The sequence below is a fragment of the Carcharodon carcharias genome, chromosome 10 (assembly GCF_017639515.1).
Source record: "Carcharodon carcharias isolate sCarCar2 chromosome 10, sCarCar2.pri, whole genome shotgun sequence".
NCBI classification, from domain to species: Eukaryota; Metazoa; Chordata; class Chondrichthyes; order Lamniformes; family Lamnidae; genus Carcharodon; species Carcharodon carcharias.
The window spans coordinates 50,441,130-50,461,727 of NC_054476.1; the positions used below are offsets into that span (position 1 = coordinate 50,441,130).

Genomic DNA, 20,598 nt, shown 5'->3' on the forward strand with positions numbered 1-20,598 from the left:
TGAAAATGCCCCATCAAACATTGTATAACAGCTATATTTAAAGCAGATCATGTAAATATACACAAAACATAGTCATTCTGAAATAGGTTTGTATCTAAAGATTTAAATGTAGAGTTGTAGGATTATAGACTATATGGCTACAGATTTTCTTCTGTGTTGCAACAAGTCCATACTAACCACAGGGTGCCTACTGGCCAAACAGTCAACAAGGTCCAGTCACATTTAGAGAACTAATTCCAGAAAAATGTACAACACTGCAATATTAGCCTCTGTTCCCTTACCACCTGTGCTCCCAGGTGGCTCATACCCTTCTCAGATCTCCTGCTGGTTTTAGTTCTTCTTTGTTGTTAGTTCCCTCCCAAGTCCACGAGTGATGTAGTAGTAGATATCCTAGTTTCTTATAACCAATTAATTTCAAAGACATACCATTAAATAAAGTATTGACATTCTCTGAGCAAAATAAACGTTGAGCCTCACATGGGGGACTCTCAGTGGTAAAAAACACATCCCCAGCTTAAAAAAAATTCTATTACATTTAAAGAATACCAAGATAGGAGTTAGCTTAGTAGAATCCAGCTTTACAGTTAAGACATAGGAACATAGTCACATAGGAGTGGGAGGTCATTCAGATTTTCAAGCCTGTTCCACCATTCAATAAGATCATTGTTGATCTGGTTGTGATCTCAACTTCATTTTCCTGTCTGCTTCCCCAGCACCACACCCCATAACCCTAGACCCCCTCGTCTATCAAAAATCTGTCTGACTCTGCCTTGAATAAATTCAATGACCCAGCTTCCACTGCTCTCTGGGAGTTAGAATGAAATTCTAGTTCTATAACACTCAAAAGTAGCTACTATTCTACATTTACTATTCAGCTAGTAGGTGTTTAGATACCATTTCCACTTTCATGCTCTTTGTCACTATGTACCCCTGTAGGCAAGAACTTTGGATTTCTCCACATCTGTCAACTATCAGGCAAAATATGAACCAATACCAAGATGAGTGCTCCTCTACTAGAACTGAAAACACACCAACAGAAAATAGTGCCATTAAAATGTCAATCAAGTGGCGATTTAAAATCAGACTGCGAAAACCAAATTTAATACGCTTCACTCAAACTACATTTGGACTTCCCATTAATTGAGCTTGTTAAAATGAATTACTGATTTATTCTTAAGTTTTTAATGCTTTTACCTAATGCAAGTTTTAACAAATATTTTTGTCCAAAAATATTTAATCACTGGAAGTATATGTCAGGTTCCATTCTCATATGCCAATGAAAAAGTTCAGGTTACTTAACTAACAAATGATATGGCCCATTCCAAGTCATCAGGAAGGCTACATACAGAGTATTCTTACAAACAAGCAAATTATTTTTTTTATTACTACCCTTATTTCCGTTTTTTACTTGTCAGTGGAAATTTTGTTACATAAGTATTTCAGGGTCTTCCCGAACCTATGTCTTCTAGTTACTCTCCTCTTCTTGAGCTCTCTGCCTAAAGGCAGGTCCAACCCACAACACCTCGATCTCCTCCACAGAGAGGGCAAGGAGGCAGGGCCCGAATCCATCCCTGCTGGACCAGGGATTGAACCCCATGCTTCTAGCTATTTTGTAATGGAAATAATATTTTGATGAGAAGTATTAGTTTTGAAGTTTAATTTTATATGAGAACGCAAGCAGCATCCAACAATTGCATCTCCAACACAGTCCTCATTGATATTCATTCATTTATATTTTGTTTAAGTACAATGTTGATACTATGAGTAGGTCAGTTTAGTATATTTTTAAATACAATTAACTGTAATGATACCCAACTTCTGTCCCTAGTGTTATTAACTTACACCAAAACATTACACGCTACTTGCGTTCTCATATAAAATAAACTTCAAAACTAATACTTTTCATCAAAATATTATTTCCATTCCAAAATAGCTAGAAGCATGGGGTTCAATCCCTGGTCCAGCAGGGATGGATTCGGGCCCTGCCTCCTTGCCCTCCCTGTGTAGGAGATCGAGGGGTTGTGGGTTGGACCTGCCTTTGGGCAGAGAGCTCAAGAAGAGGAGAGTAACTAGAAGACATAGGTTCGGGAAGACCCTGAAATACTTATGCTTAGCTAATATTTGCTTAAAATTAATTCAAGAAAAACCCAACTTCCAGTTATGAAATGCAAAATGAGAGCTTATGTACTTACCAATTCTATTCCCTGTGGAAAAGGTGCATCATCCCAATCTTTTTGTGGGAAACGCTGAATTATCTTCCCTGAACCTTCAACAGATCCTGAAGGAAAAGAAATTAACATTACTGAAAATGCATTACCACACTATTACTTAATAGGGAGAAAATGTGCTAATGAAATCACTAAAAATCACTACCAGTCATAATCAATACTTCAATCACCTTTATTCATTCCTTAATGATTTACAATCCTGCCATTAGTTACCAATTTATTGAACATGCCAAAAAATTCAACTAATAATAGTTGGTAGCAGAAAGGTAACTTTAGCCAATGCAATAGCCAGTAGATCTCCTATAATATTGCTCACAGCAAATCAAATGTTATGCTGTTGCAAGGCAAGGTACTTTGATATAGAAGTTTCAACAGAATGTCTCGGGGTACACATTTACACGAAGAATTTAGGGAAGAATCTCCAAGAGATACCCACAAAAAAAATAAGCATTTTTGGGTGGCTCCTGTAAAACAAAAAAAAAGAGTATTTACATTACCTACAAATACATTTGTTCCGTTAGTATCACAGATAACTAATAAATCTCATAATGGGAACTGCTATACTGACCATTTGTTTAGCATGTTGGCTTTTACCATTAAACCCAAACATTGAAAAAAGCCTAAACTAATCTTCATCTTTCCTTCTTCACAAAATACCTCTAAATATCAGCAACTTCCCAAGGCTTTTTAACACCTCCCAAACCCACAACCTCTATTAGTTAGGACAAACACAGCAGGACAATGGGAAGACTATTACCTCCAAATTTCTCTGAGTCAGATACCATCTTGACTTAGATATAAACTGTGATTCTTTCACTGTTGCGATATCAATATCATGAAATGCCCTTTCCAATAGTACTTCAGGAGTACATTCACCACATGACAGCAGCAGTTTATGAAGATCCACTACCATCTCTCAAGGGCAACCAAGGATGAGCAAGAAATGCCAGCCTTGACAGTGACACTAAACGAGAAATGTTCAGTAGTATTGGATGGGTTTTTGTTCTTGTGAATACTTTGTTCCCCAAATAAAATTCTTGATGCAATATGTTGGTTTTGTATGTATTTATTGACCAGGCGCAATGATATGACAGAAATGAAGACACTGGTATGTTTCGATTGAGCACAGTCCTAAAGATTGTGGAATAACAGGGACTGATGTTGTAAAGGACTGCTGGTGTAGGGGGTATAGGGAAAGTTTACTCAAAACTCTTGTCAATGACTACTGTTAAAGAGATCTTGCAACTGGCAGGATTGGTGGGCCTTGCTCTTCCTAGTCATCCTCTGTGTCTTCCAGTTCCTCAAGCTCCTCTACATTTTTCTCTGTAGGTGGGTCTGATCCTTTTGCAGGGCAAAGTAAAGGCACATGGAGCTCAATAACAATTTTTTTACTCTCTGGGGCCTGTACAGCAGGGCACCTGCAAAGTTATCCAGACAATGGAACCAATGATTTGCTCAGTCAGGGTTTGAGTGGAAGAATGGCTCTACTTGTATCTCATTGCATCATCTGTATGCTGACAGATATAAAGGGCTACACATGCAGGGGCTAGCCCTTCTCCCCAGCTAGCCAGCCAATGGTCTAGATGGAATACGGGTACTTGAGAATGTGCACTAGCATTATGACAATTACCAGAACAATGGGACAGACAGGCATGAAGCACAGTGACAAAAACAGAATTACCTGGAAAAACTCAGCAGGTCTGGCAGCATCTGCGGAGAAGAAAAGAGTTGACGTTTCGAGTCCTCATGACCCTTCGACAGTTCTGTCGAAGGGTCATGAGGACTCGAAACGTCAACTCTTTTCTTCTCCGCCGATGCTGCCAGACCTGCTGAGTTTTTCCAGGTAATTCTGTTTTTGTTTTGGATTTCCAGCATCCGAAGCTTTTTTGTTTTTATCTATGAAGCACAGTGTGCCACTGCACTGTTCTTTGCAAAAGCTTGTATTTGTGAGATATCCCTGAAGTGAAACTAGACCGATTTCTAGGAAAGAGTGTATAATTGGATTTCACGGGTATGACTTCTGAGAAGTTAAACTGTGGCTGAGGCTGCTATGGGGATGAAAACTAAAATAAAAGACTAATTAAAGAAAACTGGGGTGGTGTCATGTTTCAGTCTGTATTCCTGCAACAAAGGGGAGAACAGAGAAGGCATATTCACAAAGAAGTGTGTGTATAATGCAGTTAAAACAGGACAGAGAGCTCAAGATGGGGTTAATGCAAAGATTGTGGGTTGGACAATTTTACTTCAGTTTTGCCTGAGCCCACCAAACCATTCAACAAGGACCACTAAAGGGTTGAGATAAAAGAGTCTCTGGGAAATCTGTGCTATCAAGACTGTCGTGAACCTAGCTAAGGAGGTTCTACAGGAGTGTGCCACTTGGATGTTAACCATATTCGGGAACTTCAGCTGGAATAAGAATGCGGTGAAAGCGACTCGAGGATCAAATCCATTCGGGAAAAAGTGAGATATCATATGTATTGGAGGCTGAGTTGGAAAGACTGTGAGATTCCCCATAGTGCCACATCTGTGCGGACAGTGATGAAAGTATGAGTGCGCTTATAATTTTGTAAAGGGTACCTTTGTGCTATCGACCAGTTAAGTGAAATTCATCTTTTTTTTGAATGAAATACCATTTTTCTGTTAATGCATGCTTAATTTTATATAGATTTTGGGTTTGACTTTTGAAGTAAAGCTATAAAAGGTGAAATCTCGTCCATTGATTCCTTCTATCGGAGATGTTTGGTGATCCCTTTCCTCTCGGTCTATTGGTCTCTATGGGGATCGTAACAAATTGGGGGCCCGTCCGGGATCTCAAAACCATAGGTGAAAGTGGGTTCATGGAAATTTCCAGTATTTTAACAAACAAAATTTCACATATACTTTTGCTGTATTCGGTGGGAATCACTATGACTACCTTTAATGCTCAGACCTTTCTGGAGCAAATAGGTTTATCTCTGGATGCCTTGAAACAGTTGAAAACAGACACCTGAAGGCTGTAGCAGAGGAATTGATGGTTGACTTAAAATCAGGTGCTAGGAAGCAGAGATCATTGTGGAATTGGTTTCAAACTTGAAGCTTAAGGAGGAGGAGGACTTTCCTATTAGTGATCAAGTCGAACTAGCAAATATTGAATTAGAAAAGGATGAAACTGCAAACAGAAGGGCAAGGGAAAAAGACCTGAAATAAACTGGAATTAGAACAAGAAAAAAGACGAATTCGTAAGAGAAATGAAAATGAACTTGATTTTGAGAGAAAAAGAAAAGAGACAGAATTAGAATTGGAAAAAAAAAGCTCAAAGCAATTGCGATGGAAATCCAGGCCATTAAGACTGTCATGAACCTAGCTAAGGAAATTCTGCATGAGTCTGCCAATAGGGTGTTAACCCTATCGGGGAACTTGAGCTGGAATAAGGCTGCCCATGAAGCAACTCAAGGGCCGAATTCATTGAGGGAAAAAGTGAGAGCTCCTACGTAGGGACCGAGTTGGAAAGACTGTGAATTGCATGTGGTGCCACATTTGTGCGGGAAGTGATGAGAGTGCTTGTAATTACATAAGGCATATCTTTGTTGTATCAGCAATTAAAAGTGAAATTAATCTTTTTGAGTGAAATACCACTCATCACTTAATATATGCTTAATTTTATGTTCAATTTGCGTTCAACTTCCATGGCTTCACTCCTCCCATCTCTGTAGCCTCCCTCCAACCCAACAACCCTCCTGGGTATCCGCATTCCACAAATACTGGCTTCTTGAGAATTCCCAATTTTAATTGCACTAACATTGGCAGCCAAAGCCCTAAGGTCTGGAATTCCCATCCTAACCCTCTCCACCATTCTTTCCTCCTTTAAGGCACACAAACCTCTTAGATCACTTGCCCCAATAACTCCATGCATGGCTGTGTCAAATTTTGTTTGACAATGCTGCTGAGAAGTACCTTGGGATGTTTTAGCATGTTTTAGGTGCTTTATAAATACAACTTGTTGTTGTTGTGTTGCTGAAACAAGGTTTGATGCAAATTTAACATAACTTCTCCACTTTTAATTTCTTTCCCTCTAGAAGCAGGCCCAAGTACTTGGTTTGCTTTTTCAAAATACCCTTCTTAACCTTCATTACTACTTTAAATGATTATTTACTTGTACTCCCAAACCCCTCTACTCCTCTGCCTCATTTAGACTATTTTCTAAGTATTACATGGGCTTTTCATTTTCATTGCTAAAATGCAATAACTCACACTTAGGTGATGGCGTAGTGGTATTGTCAGGGTAATACTCTGGGCACCCGGGTTCGAATCTTGCCACGGCAGTTGGTGGAATTTGAATTCAATAAAAATCTGGAATTAAAAGTCCAATTTTGACCATGGAACCATTGTCAATTATTGTAAAAACCCATCTGGTTCACTAATGTCCGTTGGGGAAGGACATCTGTTGTCCTCACCTGGTCTAGCCTACACGTGACTCCAGACCCACAGGAATATGGTTGACTTTTAAAATGCCATTAAGCAAGCCACTCAGTTGTAACAAACAGCTACAAAGTCACAGAAAAGGAATGAAACTGGACAGACCACCTGGCATGGACCTAGGCACCGGAAACAACAATGGCAATCTCAGCCCTGTCAACCCTGCAAAGTCCTCCTTACTAACATCTGGGGGCTAGGGCCAAAAAATTGGGAGAGCTGTCTCACAGACTAGTCAAGCAACAGCCTGACATTGTCATACTCACAGAAACATACCACCACTGCCATCCCTGGTAGGACAGGCCCAGCAGAGGTGGAGGCACACTGGTATATATTCAGGAGGGAGTTGCCCTGGGAATCCTGAACATCGACTCTAGACTCCATGAAGTCTCATGGCATGTCAAATATGGGCAAGGAAATTTCCTGCTGATTACACCTATCACTGTCACTCAGCAAATGAATCAGTGCTCCTCCATGTTGAACAGCACTTGGAGAAAGCACTGAGTGGCAAGGGTGCAGAATGTACTCTGGGTGGGCAACTTCAATGTCCATCACCAAGAGTGGGTCGGTAGCACCACTACTGACCAAGCTGGACAATTCCTAAATGACATAGCTGCTAGACTGGGCCTGTGGCAGGTGGTGAGGGAACCAACAAGAGGGAAAAACATACTTGAGCTCATCCTCGCCCTCCGATGCATCTGTCCATGACAGTATCGGTAGAAGTAACCAGTGCACAGCCATTTTGGAGAAGAAGACCCACCTTCCCAATAAGGATACCCTCCATTGTGTTGTGTGGCACAACCACCATGCTAAATGGGACAGATTTCGAACAGCTCTAGCAACTCAAGACTGGGCATCCATGAGGTGCAATGGGCCATCAGCAGCAGCAGAATTGTACTCAAACACAATCTGTATGCTCAGGCATATCCCCCACTCCACCATGACCATCAAGCCAGGGATTCAACATTGGTTCAATGAAGAGTGCAGGAGGGTATGCCAGGAGCAGCACCAGGCAAACCTAAAAATGAGGTGTCAACCTGGTGAAGCTATAATACAGGGCTACTTGCATGCCAAACAGCATAAGCAGCAAGTGATAGACAGAGTTATGCAATCCCACAACCAATGCATCAGATCGAAGCTCTGCAGTCCTGTCACATCCAGTCGTGAATGGTGGTGGACAATTAAACAACTCAGTGACAGATGAGGCTCCACAAATATCCCCATCCTCAATAATGGAGGAGCCCAACATATCAGTGCAAAAGATAAGGATGAAACATTTGCTACAATCTTCAGCCAGAAGTGCCGAGTGGATGATCCATCTTGGTCGCCTCCGGAGGTCCCCAGCATCACAGATGCCAGTCTTCAGCCAATTCGATTCACTCCACATGATATCAAGAAACGGCTGAAGGCACTGGATGCTGCAATGGCTATGGGCCCTGACAATATTCTGGCAATAGTACTGAAGACTTGTGCTCCAGAACTTGCCACACCAGTAGCCAAGCTGTTCCAGCACACCTACAAAGGTGCCATCTACCCGGCTACGTGGAAATCACCCAAGTATGTCCTGTACACAAAAAGCAGGACAAATCCAACCCGGCCAATTACCACCCCATCAGTCTACTCTTTATCATCAGTAAAGAAATGGAAGGGGTCATCAACAGCGCCATCAAGCAGCACTTGCTCAGCAATAACCTGCTCACTGACACACAGTCTGGGTTCCGCCAGGGCCACTTGGCTCCTGACCTCATTACAGCCTTGGTTCAAACATGGAATAAAAGAACTGAATGCCTGAGGTGATGCAAGAGTGACTGCCCTTGACATCAAGGCCACATTTGACCGAGTGTGGAACCAAGGAGCCCTAGCAAAACTGGAGTCGTGGGGAATCAGTGGGAAAACTCTCCACTGGTTGGAGTCATGCCTAGCACAAAGGAAGATGGTTGTGGTTGTTCGAGATCAGTCATCTCAGCTCCAGGGCATCAACAGAGGAGTTCCTCAGGGTCGTATCCTCGGCCCAACCATCTTCAGGTGCTTCATCAATGATTTTCTTTCTATCATAAGGTTAGAAGTGGGGATGGTTGCTAACGATCGCACGATGTTCAGCACCATTCGCGACTCCTCAGATACCGAAGCAGTCCATATCCAAATGCAGCAAGACCTGGACAATATCCAGGCTTGGGCTGACAAGTGGCAAGTAACATTCGCACCACACAAATGTCAGGCAATGACCATCTCCAACAAGAGAGAATCTAACCATTGCCCCTTTATATTCAATGGCATTACCATCACCAAATCCCCCACTATCAACATCTTGGGGGTTACCATTGACCAGAAATTGAACTGGACTAGCCATATAAATACTGTGGCTACAATAACAGATCAGAGGCTAGGAATCGTGTGACAAGTAACCCACCTCCTGACTCCCCAAAGCACAAGTCAGGAGTGTGATGGAATACTCTCCACTTACCTGGATGAGTGCAGCTCCCACAACACTCAAGAAGCTTGACACCGTCCAGGACAAAGCAGCCTGCTTGATTGGCGCCACATCCACAAACATTCACTCCCTCCAGCACTGGTGCACAGTGGCAGCAGTGTGTACCATCCACAAGATGCACTGCAGGAATTCACCAAGGCTCCTTCGACAGCACTTTCCAAACTCACGATCACTGTCATTTAAAAGGACAAGGGCAGCAGATAGATGGGAGCACTACCACCTGCAAACTCCCCTCCAAGTCACTCACCATCCAGACTTGCAAATATATCGCCGTTCCTTCACTGACACTGGGTCAAAATTCTGGAACTCCCTTACAGCACTGTGGGTGTACCTGCACCACATGGACTGCAGCAGTTCAAGAAGGCAGTTCACCACCACCTTCTCAACAGCAGATGGGGATGGGCAATAAATGCTGGCCCAGCCAGCGAGGCCCACAGCCCATGAAATAAATTAAAGAAAACACTTGCCTGTGTTGAAATTCATTTACTAATTATATGTGCATTCTACTAGTCCTTTAATGTATTTTTGTAATTTGTTGCAGTCTTCTTCCGTACTCCCTCCAACTTTGAGTCATCCACAGAATTTAGAAATTGCGCTTTTTATTTTGAAGTCTGAATCATTGATATAAATTAACAACAGTGGTCCCAACACTGCACCACTAATACCATAAAGGGCAGATCTTACTAAGGAACAATAAATAATAATAAAGGGCTGGAATTCAGGGCAGAAGTCAACGCTGTGAAATGAAAAAAGCCATTGCAACAAGATAGTGGAGCGAATGTATCTTTAAGTGGCCTGAATTCAAAAAATTGTTATTTAATAGTTGCTTTTAAGTTAAGTGGTTTGCAAAGATTTCCTATGCACTTGCGAATAACTCACGGCACAATACTATTTCTATGCTGTAAGAATTCTTATTGCAAATGCACTAAGAAAAAAGGGCAATTTTTTAAAAATTCATGAAAAAGAGTTTTCAAACCAAAAGTCCTGCAATATCTATCTCACAATAAGAGCACAGGAAATAATGTTAAAGAAATGCTTTGCAAATATGGTACATATTTTGAGGTGGCCAGGTTCTCATGTGCAGATTATCAAAAACTTTAGAAATATACAAACATAGGACTTAGGAGCAGGAGCGGGCTATTCAGCCCTTCGAGCCTGTTTCGCCATTCAATAAGAACTTGGCTGATCTGGCTGTGGTCTCAACTCCACTTTCCCATTGTCCTCCATAACCCTCAACTCCCTTGTCTATCAAAAACCTATCCAACCCTGCCTTGAATAAATTATGCAGCCTATACCGATTTCTGGAAAAGAGAATTCCACATACTAATAATGTTCAGAGAAAAAAATCTCTCATCTTTAAAGAATGTAATGAATCCACGGTTGGTAGCGCCTTGGAAATGTCATACCAAAGGTACTAATCATCTGTGCTATATTACGTGGAATGCAAAGCTAAGTAAATGTACTACAGTGTAGCTTTTTCCCCTCTTCTTAGAGAGGGGCAGGGGTGGGTGAAGACAGAGGGGGCTTACATGGAATCATTTCTTGACAAAATTTGCGACAATTCATCGAAGAGTCAAATGCACGTGATCTGTAAAAGGAACATGATCGACTTTATTCCAAACTTCGTAATATTAAGTGGAAAGTTGATGACCTGAACCACAGGTTAGCTTGGAGAAATCCTGCCTCAGGAACATAAATAGGAGCTAGAAAACCTTGTACAAAAGCCAAATAACTGCAGATTCTAGAAATCTAAAAAAAAACAGAAAATGCTGGAAATAATCAGGTTGTCAGGCAGCATCTGTAGGGAAAAACAAAGTTAACATTTCAGGTCAATAACACTTCATCACAATCCTTCATCAAAGGTCATCAGCCTGAAATGTTAACTTTGTTTCTCCCCACAGATGCTGCCTGACCTGTGTATTCCCAGCATTCTATGTTTTTACTTACTACAAACCTTGTCCTAAGAATACCCAGGGAAATATCCATATTTTTCACTTATCCCAAGGCCACACCACATCCAGAATTGGCTCTAACCAATTATCAATAAAATTAAGCAGCCTCCTACTTGAGGATACAACAATATTGTATTTGTATAGCACCTTTAATGTAATAAAGTATCCAAATGCACTTCACAGGGACATTGTGAAGCAATCGACACCAAGCCACATAAGGGGATATTAAGATGGATGACCAATAGCTTTGTCAGAGGTAGGTTTTAAGAAAAATCTTCAAGGAGAAAAGCGAGGCAGAGAGGTTTAGGGGAGAAATTCCGGAGCTTAGGGTCCTAGCAGCTGAGGGTGCAGTGAATAAAATTGGGGGATCTCAAGAGGCCAGAATTAGGGCTGCACAAATATCTCAGAGTTGTGGGGGCTGAAGCAGATTATGGATAGGAAGGGGGGGGGGTGGGGCAAGGCCATTGAGGGATTTGAAAACAAGGATAAGAATTTTAAAATCAAGGTACTGTTTAACTGAGAGCCAGTGCAGATCAGCAAGCATGGGGGGGATGGGTGAACAGAATTTGGTGAGAGTTATGGCATGGGCAGCAGAGTTTTGGATGGGCTCAAGTTTATGGAGGGTAGGTCGTGGGAGGGCAACCAGCGGTACATTAGAATAGTCAAGTCTAGAAGCAACAAAGGCATGGATGAGGGTTTCAGCAGCAGATTTGCTGAGGCAGGGTGTGGTCAGGCCACATTACAAAGGTGGAAATAGGCAGTCTTAATGATGGTGTTGATGTGCAGTTGGAAGCTTGAGGATAAAATGCATATATCTATATAAGGAAAAGACAAAAATGTCAATTCAATAAAATTGAACACTTCTCAAAAAAAAACACAAATGTTAAGAAGTTACAGAACCAATCAGTTCAAACACTACAGCCTCCTTTCTAAAACAAGATTGGGGGAAAAGCTAAAAATACAGACAATATAGTCAACTGCTATACCCCCACATCCAATTACACAAATGTGAGTACTGTTGGATGTAGTTTCTCTCCCTCTGCACTGTACTGGATCTGTGAATCAGTAACATAGGTTGCCATGTCTCCTAGAATACTGCTGTCAGGAGGAGGGACAGGATGCAAGTGGTGAGTCAGGAGACCTAAAATTCCTGATGAAAAATCCCAGCTATTCTCTCTGCCTTGTCTTCTTTCGTCGCCAACCCCCAAAAAATTACAAGTTAAGCAAGAGTTATAAGTCATAAAATGGAGTACTGTGGTGAATTACATAAAAGCTATTATATAATTAAGTGCATATTTGGATAAAGGCAAAGAACAAATTTCAGTGGTGCATTTCTAAAGGGAATAGTAAATTGTTGAAATCCCCAAGTCCTCACAAAAAATATGAAATTAGATTAAAGTCTGAAAAATTATATCCCGATTGAAAGAATGCTAAATTTTGTGTCTGCAAAAGCCATTTGAGCTCCTACGCAGTAGCTCAATGTTTTGGGACACATTATTTCCTTTCAACACTTTCAAAAGTAATCAAAGGTTGAGAACAGCAAGTCAGTTAAGCTCATTCCCAATCCAACAGATATTTGTAACGTAAAGTAACAAAAGAAATTGGCACAAATGCCTAGAGCAATTTGCAGAACCGAACTGTTTTCAATGTCTACTCCTCAAAAAGAGTTCTCAATGTAACCACTTCAAGAATCCAACAATCTTTTGATCTCACACCCACCAATCATCGAGAATTTTACCCTTTCCAACATGTTTTATTTGTACATCTGAATGTTACTTCTAGCTTTGATCTCCCAATAGATTAGGAAGTTTCAATAATTCCTTGGCTTACGATCTTGTCATTGCCAAAGGAAATCTTGCATCTCCTATATAAATTATTTTTCAATTACTGCAGTGTATAATTTCTACTCAAGGCTTTTGTATTTTTCATATCATTTCATAAAAGTCAGACTAGAGCAACACAATCACATTAGAAAGTGATCAATGCTATAAAAATAAAAGATGGCAGCCTGCACATGGCCCACTCCGTTAAGTGAGAAATCACAAAAAACACCATCAACCTGACAACAGAACATCGATCAATGATCTCCCAGTCTTCAGAGCAATAACTCAAGACACGAAGGTGGCTCTTTCCAGGGTCAAGCAATGCGTCAGGTCGCTTCTACAACTTAATATTGAAGGACTTTCCCAGGCAAAGTGCAAATATCTCAGACATCCTGAAGATACACAACATCGACATCCCTGCACTTCAAAGAACCAACCACCAAGTCTCCAACCACCAACATGCCAACTGTTACTGTATCCATGGATACAACCTCACGACAAGACACTACCATTCAAAATATGGCTTGGTCACATAGGTAAAGAACACCATTACAGAGTTCAGTGCCCTGCCCCCAACCAAAGAAGCCACCATCTACACCACTGCTATCAAGATAGGGGAACTGCACATCACTAATATGTGTGAAGCCCCTAACTCAAAATGGATGAAGCCAGCACTCCCAATGCACCAATACCATCTGTATATGTTGGTGATTTTAACAGTCACCGCACTATGTAAGGTATGAGACAAATGAAGCCGATGGTGAAGACTTAACAAACTGGATGTTTCTAGAAGACCTGCAACTGGTCTTTGATCCCAAACAACAAGCAACTTTCCACTCTGCCTGTTGGCAACAGGGCTAAAATCCGGACCTCACCTTCATGTCCAAAGATCAAAACAGAAACACTTATCCCGCAAAATACTCTGACTTCCCCAACAGTCAACATAGCGCCATCATCACCCATGTATTGAAATCAGTGATCTCATCAAAACAAATCACACGGTGGAGCTTGGCCAAAGCCGACTGGGACTGGTACAGGGAAGCCATTAAAAATTGGTGACCCAAATCCCTGTGATCCCAGAATGTTATCATCTGTTTGTTGGTCTCCTGACTGCACCACCAAAAAGAGCACCCCCAAGGCTCGAGGAAGGAATACACTCCCTGCTGGGGAAAGGAGACCCAGAACCTGATCTAGCAATACAATCAGTCTGGCAACCCACAGGTTGCAAAGGCCCTGCTTGAATCTCCAGATTCAGCCAGTCGCCAGCGATGGATTGAGTGCGTTGAAAGGCTGGACTTCACGCACTCTAGTCGCCGTGTCTGGACCCGCCTACGTCATCTTGGAGCCACTAATCCTATGGAAAACTGGGCACCAAAAGTCTTGCCCAACTCCATAGCCTCCAAATTAGTGGAAAGTACAAAAGGATCTCTCGACAAGACCACCACAAGAGAGAGGTACATCATCAACTATGCTGGATAACGACCATGATTCCCCCACAAGTCTCCATCCCGATCAGCATAGATGAGGTGAAGGGTTAGTAGCAATGAAGAAAGGGAAGGCAGCTGGCAGAGATGGAATTCCACCGGAATTTCTTCAACAACTAGACCCAAAGGGATTCCAGTGGCTTGCAAAGCGGTACAGCAAAGCCATGGAATCAGGATGTATCCAAAAACCACGGTGTGAGACGAAAGTCTGTGCCAAACTAAAGCATGGCAAGCTTCTGCGCTCGACTCTCAAACTCCTCGAAATTATCAATCCACGGAGATTCAGCCCTCTCATCAAGACTGTGATCCCTGAAGAACAAGCGGGTTTCCAGCCTAAATGCAGTTGCTGCATACCCGCTCTTGCCCTCACATAGCACACTGTGGCTGATTTCCAGAGGAAACTCAAGACTGGTGTAGCCCTTGTTGACCTGTCCTCGGCCTATGACACAGTCTGGTTTAAAGGCCTGATGCTGAAACTCACAAGGATCATCCCCTGCCCAATAACACTATGCCTGCTTAGGGCAATGCTGAACAATAGACAGCTACTTGTCCATCTTGGCGACAAAGTCATCTCACCTCAATCATTCAACAATGGACCGCTACAAGAATCAACAATGGCACTGACGCTTTTCAACGTCCACATGAGTGACATGCCATCAACAGAGTCATGCAAATGTGTACATACAGATGATCTTGCCCCACCAATGCAAGCAGCCACCTTCAATGACATTGGGTCCACTTTGAAAGAGTCCTCAACACCATGTCAGAGAACTTCCAGAAATGGAGGCTCAAACCAAACCTCCACAAAACAACAGTCACCGTTTTTCATCCTGATAACAAGAATGCTAAACACACCCTGAATGTTACCTTCTGCAGCAACCTTGTACAACATGAAGAAGGTAGCCACCAATAAGTCAAGTGTCAACTTGATCCAGAAGCTGGCAAACACCAGTTGGGAAGCCTCAGCACCAGTACTACGGACTTTAGCCCTCCTGTACTCCATAGCGGAATACTGTGCAGCAATACGGACCAGAAGTAGCCAGACTCAACTGGTTGATGTTTAACTGAACACTACAGTGATTTGCATCACTGGGACCCTCAAGTCAACACCCACATCTGGTTAGCCGTGTTGGCACACATTGCCACCCACCTCCAACCCCCACCAATCCACCGCAACACAGCGTCCCTCTATGAAGCTCAGAGAAACAAGGAAAACACACAGCTCCCCATCCACCAGGACCTCACCAATGTCCCTCAACTCCACTTCCAGTCACGTAAGCTCTTTTGGACCCATGAACACAACCTCAGGCAATGCAGCTTCAACTCTGAAAAAGCTTGGAAAAATGAATGGTCCTCACCAGAAGTCACGAACAAGCACCTGACCAGGTTCCCATGAAGCTCATGGGCATCTCTAAACCACATCTGTACAAACCATGGCAGATGCAGATACCTGATGCGCAAATGAAAAATTAAATACACTTCTGTGTGCAACTGTGATCACCTAGAACTGACCATGGAACACATAATGACTCAATACCCAACTCAAATACGAAGGAGCTATTACAGCAATTCACACCACCACTTTTAACGTAATATCCTGGCTTGACCACCTTGATGTGAAATTGTTGCCCCATACCCAGCCATGTGAAAGACAACAACTGCTATAAACAAATATTATGTTCCTATACAAAGCATTCAAATTATGTTCTTTGACAAATATACAGGGCTGCTGCACACATGTACCCACTCATTTTCCCTTTCATTTTCATATTTGAACAGATAGCAATTTAACATACAGACACTTTTAGTTGATCAGTTAGAATGAAGAGTTATTCAGAATTTGCTCCATCCAGAATTCTGACCAAATTGCAAAGGCATAAATTTATCAACTATAATGGGTAGTCAAAAAAGGATAATCCGAGAGATCTTGGGGTAGACAGACAGACAGACAGGCAGGCAGACAGGCAGAGACAGTGCATTCTAAAATATTAATTCCAGTCTGTAGAGTACAACAAAACACTTCTGAACTGGGTCACAATGGAATTCCCATTGTAACCTCATTCTCTTCAAATGTCAGATAATTATTTTGATATTTCTGATTCATGTCTCTCAAAATTCCTAAAACCAAATTAATGGCATTCACATTCCAAATAAATAGGAAATGTATGTGCCCACTTGAAAAAAACTTCTTCCTTCTGATGTATTTGCAAGTGATGTTTGGATGTGATGGCTCATACAAGAAAACACAATTATCTGTACTTTATTATATAACTGTCTAACCCATTTAAAATTTCCAGTACTTTACTACATCGAAGAAATACAAGATTAAGTTCTTTTTTAATTGAGAAACCAAATTAAAGTGCAAACCTATCTGCAAGGAACCATCCAGATAAATCAAAAAACAGAACTCAGTGGATTGTTCAAAGAAGTACTGGTAAAAGTAATGAAATAAAAAGGGAACAGAGGAAATATTGCAGTGAAGTAAAAGACAATAAAGACAAAACACAAGAACAAAAGAAATGAGAGCCGGAGATCACCCTATGGCCCACCGAGCCCACTCCACTATTCAATACGATCATGGTTAATATTCATCTTCAGCTCCACTTTCCCACCCACTCCCCATGTCCCTTGATTCCCCAAAGAGACCAAAAATGTATTCACCCAGCCATGAATATACTCAACAGTTCAGTATCCATGACTCTCTGAGGTAGAGAATTCTAAAGATTCACAACCCTTTGAGTGAAGTAATTTTTCCTCATCTCAGACCTAAATGATTGGCCCCTTATCCTGAGACTGTGCCCCCATGTTTTAGATTCCCCAACCAGTAGAAACACTCTCTCAGCATTTACATTTTCAAGATCCTCAGAATCTTGTATGTTTTATCTAAATTCCAGAGAACGTGGGCCAAATTTACTCAGTCTTTCATTATAAGACAACCCCCATCATCCTCCTCATAGAGCCTTGGTGAGAATGCATCTGGAATACTGTGTAAAGTTTTTGTCTCCTTATCTAAGGATATACTTGCCTTCAAGGGACTGCAGTGAAAGTTCACCAGGCTTATCCCTGAGAGAGTAGAACCGTCCTACAAGGAGACTGAGCTTGTACTCTCCACAGTTTAGAATAAGGGTTCCCAAACCATGGGTCGGGACCCCCAGTGGGGTCACAAGACAAGGTTTAGGGATCACAAGCTTTGAGGTAGCTTTGGCAGCCTAAGAAGTGAGATTTGACAGCTGCGAGGCACCTTTAAATGGTTGTTTTTAAATCTGTCAGTGGTCAGGGTTTAGTCGTCTGTTCTCTTAGGCCCAATTGCTGCTACAACCACAGCCTGTAAAAAAAGTGGGACTTAGCTTTATTCAACAGTTTTAAACTCCCCCCACCAACAAATACTCCCACTTCCCTTTCCCCACTGAATAACACTAAACCCCTGCCTCACCCATTCCTACTCAACAACCCTGAACAGCTGCTGGGCACTACCACCCACACCCACTAACCACTCCCTGCCAAAATTTCAATCTGCAGTCACCATGACAAATATCTAGCTCACAGTTCATGTTAATATTTTAGAGGTAATGATGAGTACTGGGAAGATTATTGCTGTGAAGGTAGGTTAACTAAAATGCTGGGCTTTAGAAAGTGCCAGAGCATCAAAAAGAAAATGGCATGTTTATTAACAGAGTCAGAGCAGAATTGAAGAGATGGAACGATAAAATAGCTTATTTAGCTGGAGAATTGGATATATGGTATCTATACTGCTTGCAAAGAATTGCAGTCCAGAGAGATGTTTGCTTTGGGAGTTAAAGCTAAATTATTTTAAAAGCAGTGGACCCTGAAAGGTTGCATTGTCATAGAGATGGGTGGAGCAAGGTTCTCTGGCTTCAATCGATTTGTTTTTGCCAGGAGAGGGGGCTACTGCAGTTGGGACCTTATGTGGTTTGCAGCTCACAAAGAAGCCCGGGGAGCCATTTGTTGCAGCTCAGGAGAAGTCCTGGGGAACTGAGGAGGTGGCAGAAGGTTGCTGGTTCTGTGCTGGAAAGGGTTAGGGCTCAGAAGACGACATGGGAACCATTTATAGCTCAGTGCAGCTGGGAGACTGGAAATCAGAGAAACCTGGGGCAATGCCAGCTTAATGAAGCTAAAACTGTGCAAAACAGCTGGAATTGTGCCAACTTTTGTGACTCCCGTGGAATGGAGTCTCAGGAGGAGAGACTGAACCTGCAGGAGGTGAGCAGACATTGAGGCAGTCCAAGTCAGAACAGCTTTTGAGGAAATTTAGAGACTATATTTTCAAAAAGGAAGAGTTGAAATCCCTTATGAGGGAGGAAGAGTTTTAATAACATTTTGAGACTCTTAGTGGTCACATCAAGGCAGTTTGATGAGAAGTCTGTGGGATCTGTTTTGACCACACAGTTTGCCTGTTAGTTCATACACTCTTAACATTCAGATTAACACGTGGTTCTACTTTTCCGATTTTGTAAAGTTTATTTTCTTTGTTAAAATCCATGGAACTTGTGCTTTTTTTCTCCTAATAGGTAACTGGGATTTCAAACTGTCTACTTTAAACAAAAAGTTACTGGTCCCTAATCCGATCGTAATATCACATAAATCTGAAGCATTAAAATGAATAATGGGCCACATGGGGAAATGTTTGGGAAGCACTGGTTTAGAAGACTGAGAGGTGAACTCATTGAAGCATACACAATTCTTAAAGGGTTCAACAGGGTAGATGCGGGAAGGATGTTTCCCCTGGATGGGGGTTTAGAATCAAGGACAGCAGTCTCAGAGGTAGGCCATTCAAGACTGAGATGAGGAGCAATTTCTCCACTCAGAGGGTAGTAAATCTTTGGAATTCTCTACCTCAGAGGACTGCAGAGGCTCAAGTCACGGAGTATATTCAAGACAGAGATTGATCAATTTCTAGATAATAAAAGGTATCAAGAGTTTTTTTTCATTCATTTTACAGGATGTAGGCATTGCTGGGTAGGCCAGCATTCATTGCCCATCCCTAATTGCCCTTGAGAAGGTGGTGGAGAGCTGCCTTCTTGAACAGCTACAGTCCTGTAGTGTAGGTATACCCATAATGCTGTTAGGGAGGCAGCTCCAGGATTTTGACCCAGCAACAATGAAAGAACAGCAATATATTTCCAATTCAGGATGGTAAGTGGCTTGGAGAGGAATTTCCAGGTGGTGGTGTTCCCATGTGTGTCTGCTGCCTTTCTCCATGGTGGCGGCCATGGATTTGGAAGGTGCTGTCTAAGGAGCCATAGTGAGTGATATGGGGATAATATAGGAAAATGCCATTGAGGTAGAAGATCAGCCATGATCTAGTTGAATGGAGGAGCAGGCGCTTCGAGGGACCAACAGCATACGCCTGCTCCTGTATTCCTATGGTCTATCCCAGGGACTAACTGAGTGAACCTTAGCTGTGAAGGGGATGAAGACGGATTGTAGGGATGGGAGAGAGAAAGGATTAAGAATAGAGAATTCAAGGGTTAGAGACAGGGATAACAAGCAAAAGTAGCGTGCAAGAGAGAAGGTGAGAGGATTGCACAGAGTGGCAAAAGCAAGAAACAGCAGAATGAAATGTTGCAAAGAATACACAAGTGGTGCAAAAAAAAAAATCACTGTCTGAAATGAAACCAGAATGCACAATTTGTCAATTAGCATCTGAGAGTGAAAGACAAGTTCACGTTTTCCATGACCTTTATCTGAATACACGAATGCTGATTTTTAAGTTATACGTCAGGGAAAGAGCTGGAAATGTGAGTATATAGCTCCAATGTGGAGTTGGCATAGGCACAACAGATCAAATAACCTTTTTGCTGAAAATATTTGATCAGGTGCCTCCATTTTATTTTTCAAGTTTAGTTCAAATAAAGTAAATCACCCAAAAATAAATCCTTCTTTCACAAGTACTTAAATCTTTACATGTCCAGCTCCAACAGTCAAATGCACTTTTACCTATGATGGATTTGACAGTGGGAAATAGTAGATGTGGGAATTTTTAACTCCCACAATTGTTTATTACTATTCCAGAATCGATGCCTGGGTGAGAGGGTTGTCCTGTAAGGAAAGATTGAGTAGAATGCGTCTTAACCCTCTAGAGTTTAGGAGAATTAGAGTTGATCTCACTGAAACATACAGAATTCTGAGAAGATTGACAAGGTAGAT

At 41.9% G+C, this 20,598-nt stretch overlaps 1 protein-coding gene across 1 annotated transcript in view; it reads right to left on the minus strand.

Moving 5' to 3' along the window:
• Positions 1-20,598, minus strand: part of sbf2 (SET binding factor 2) — a 665,078-nt gene that overhangs the window by 585,031 nt on the left and 59,449 nt on the right. The window contains exon 2 of the mRNA XM_041196757.1: positions 2,193-2,278. Within this exon, the coding sequence (XP_041052691.1) occupies positions 2,193-2,278 (86 nt within the window). The remainder of the gene's footprint in view (positions 1-2,192; positions 2,279-20,598) is intronic.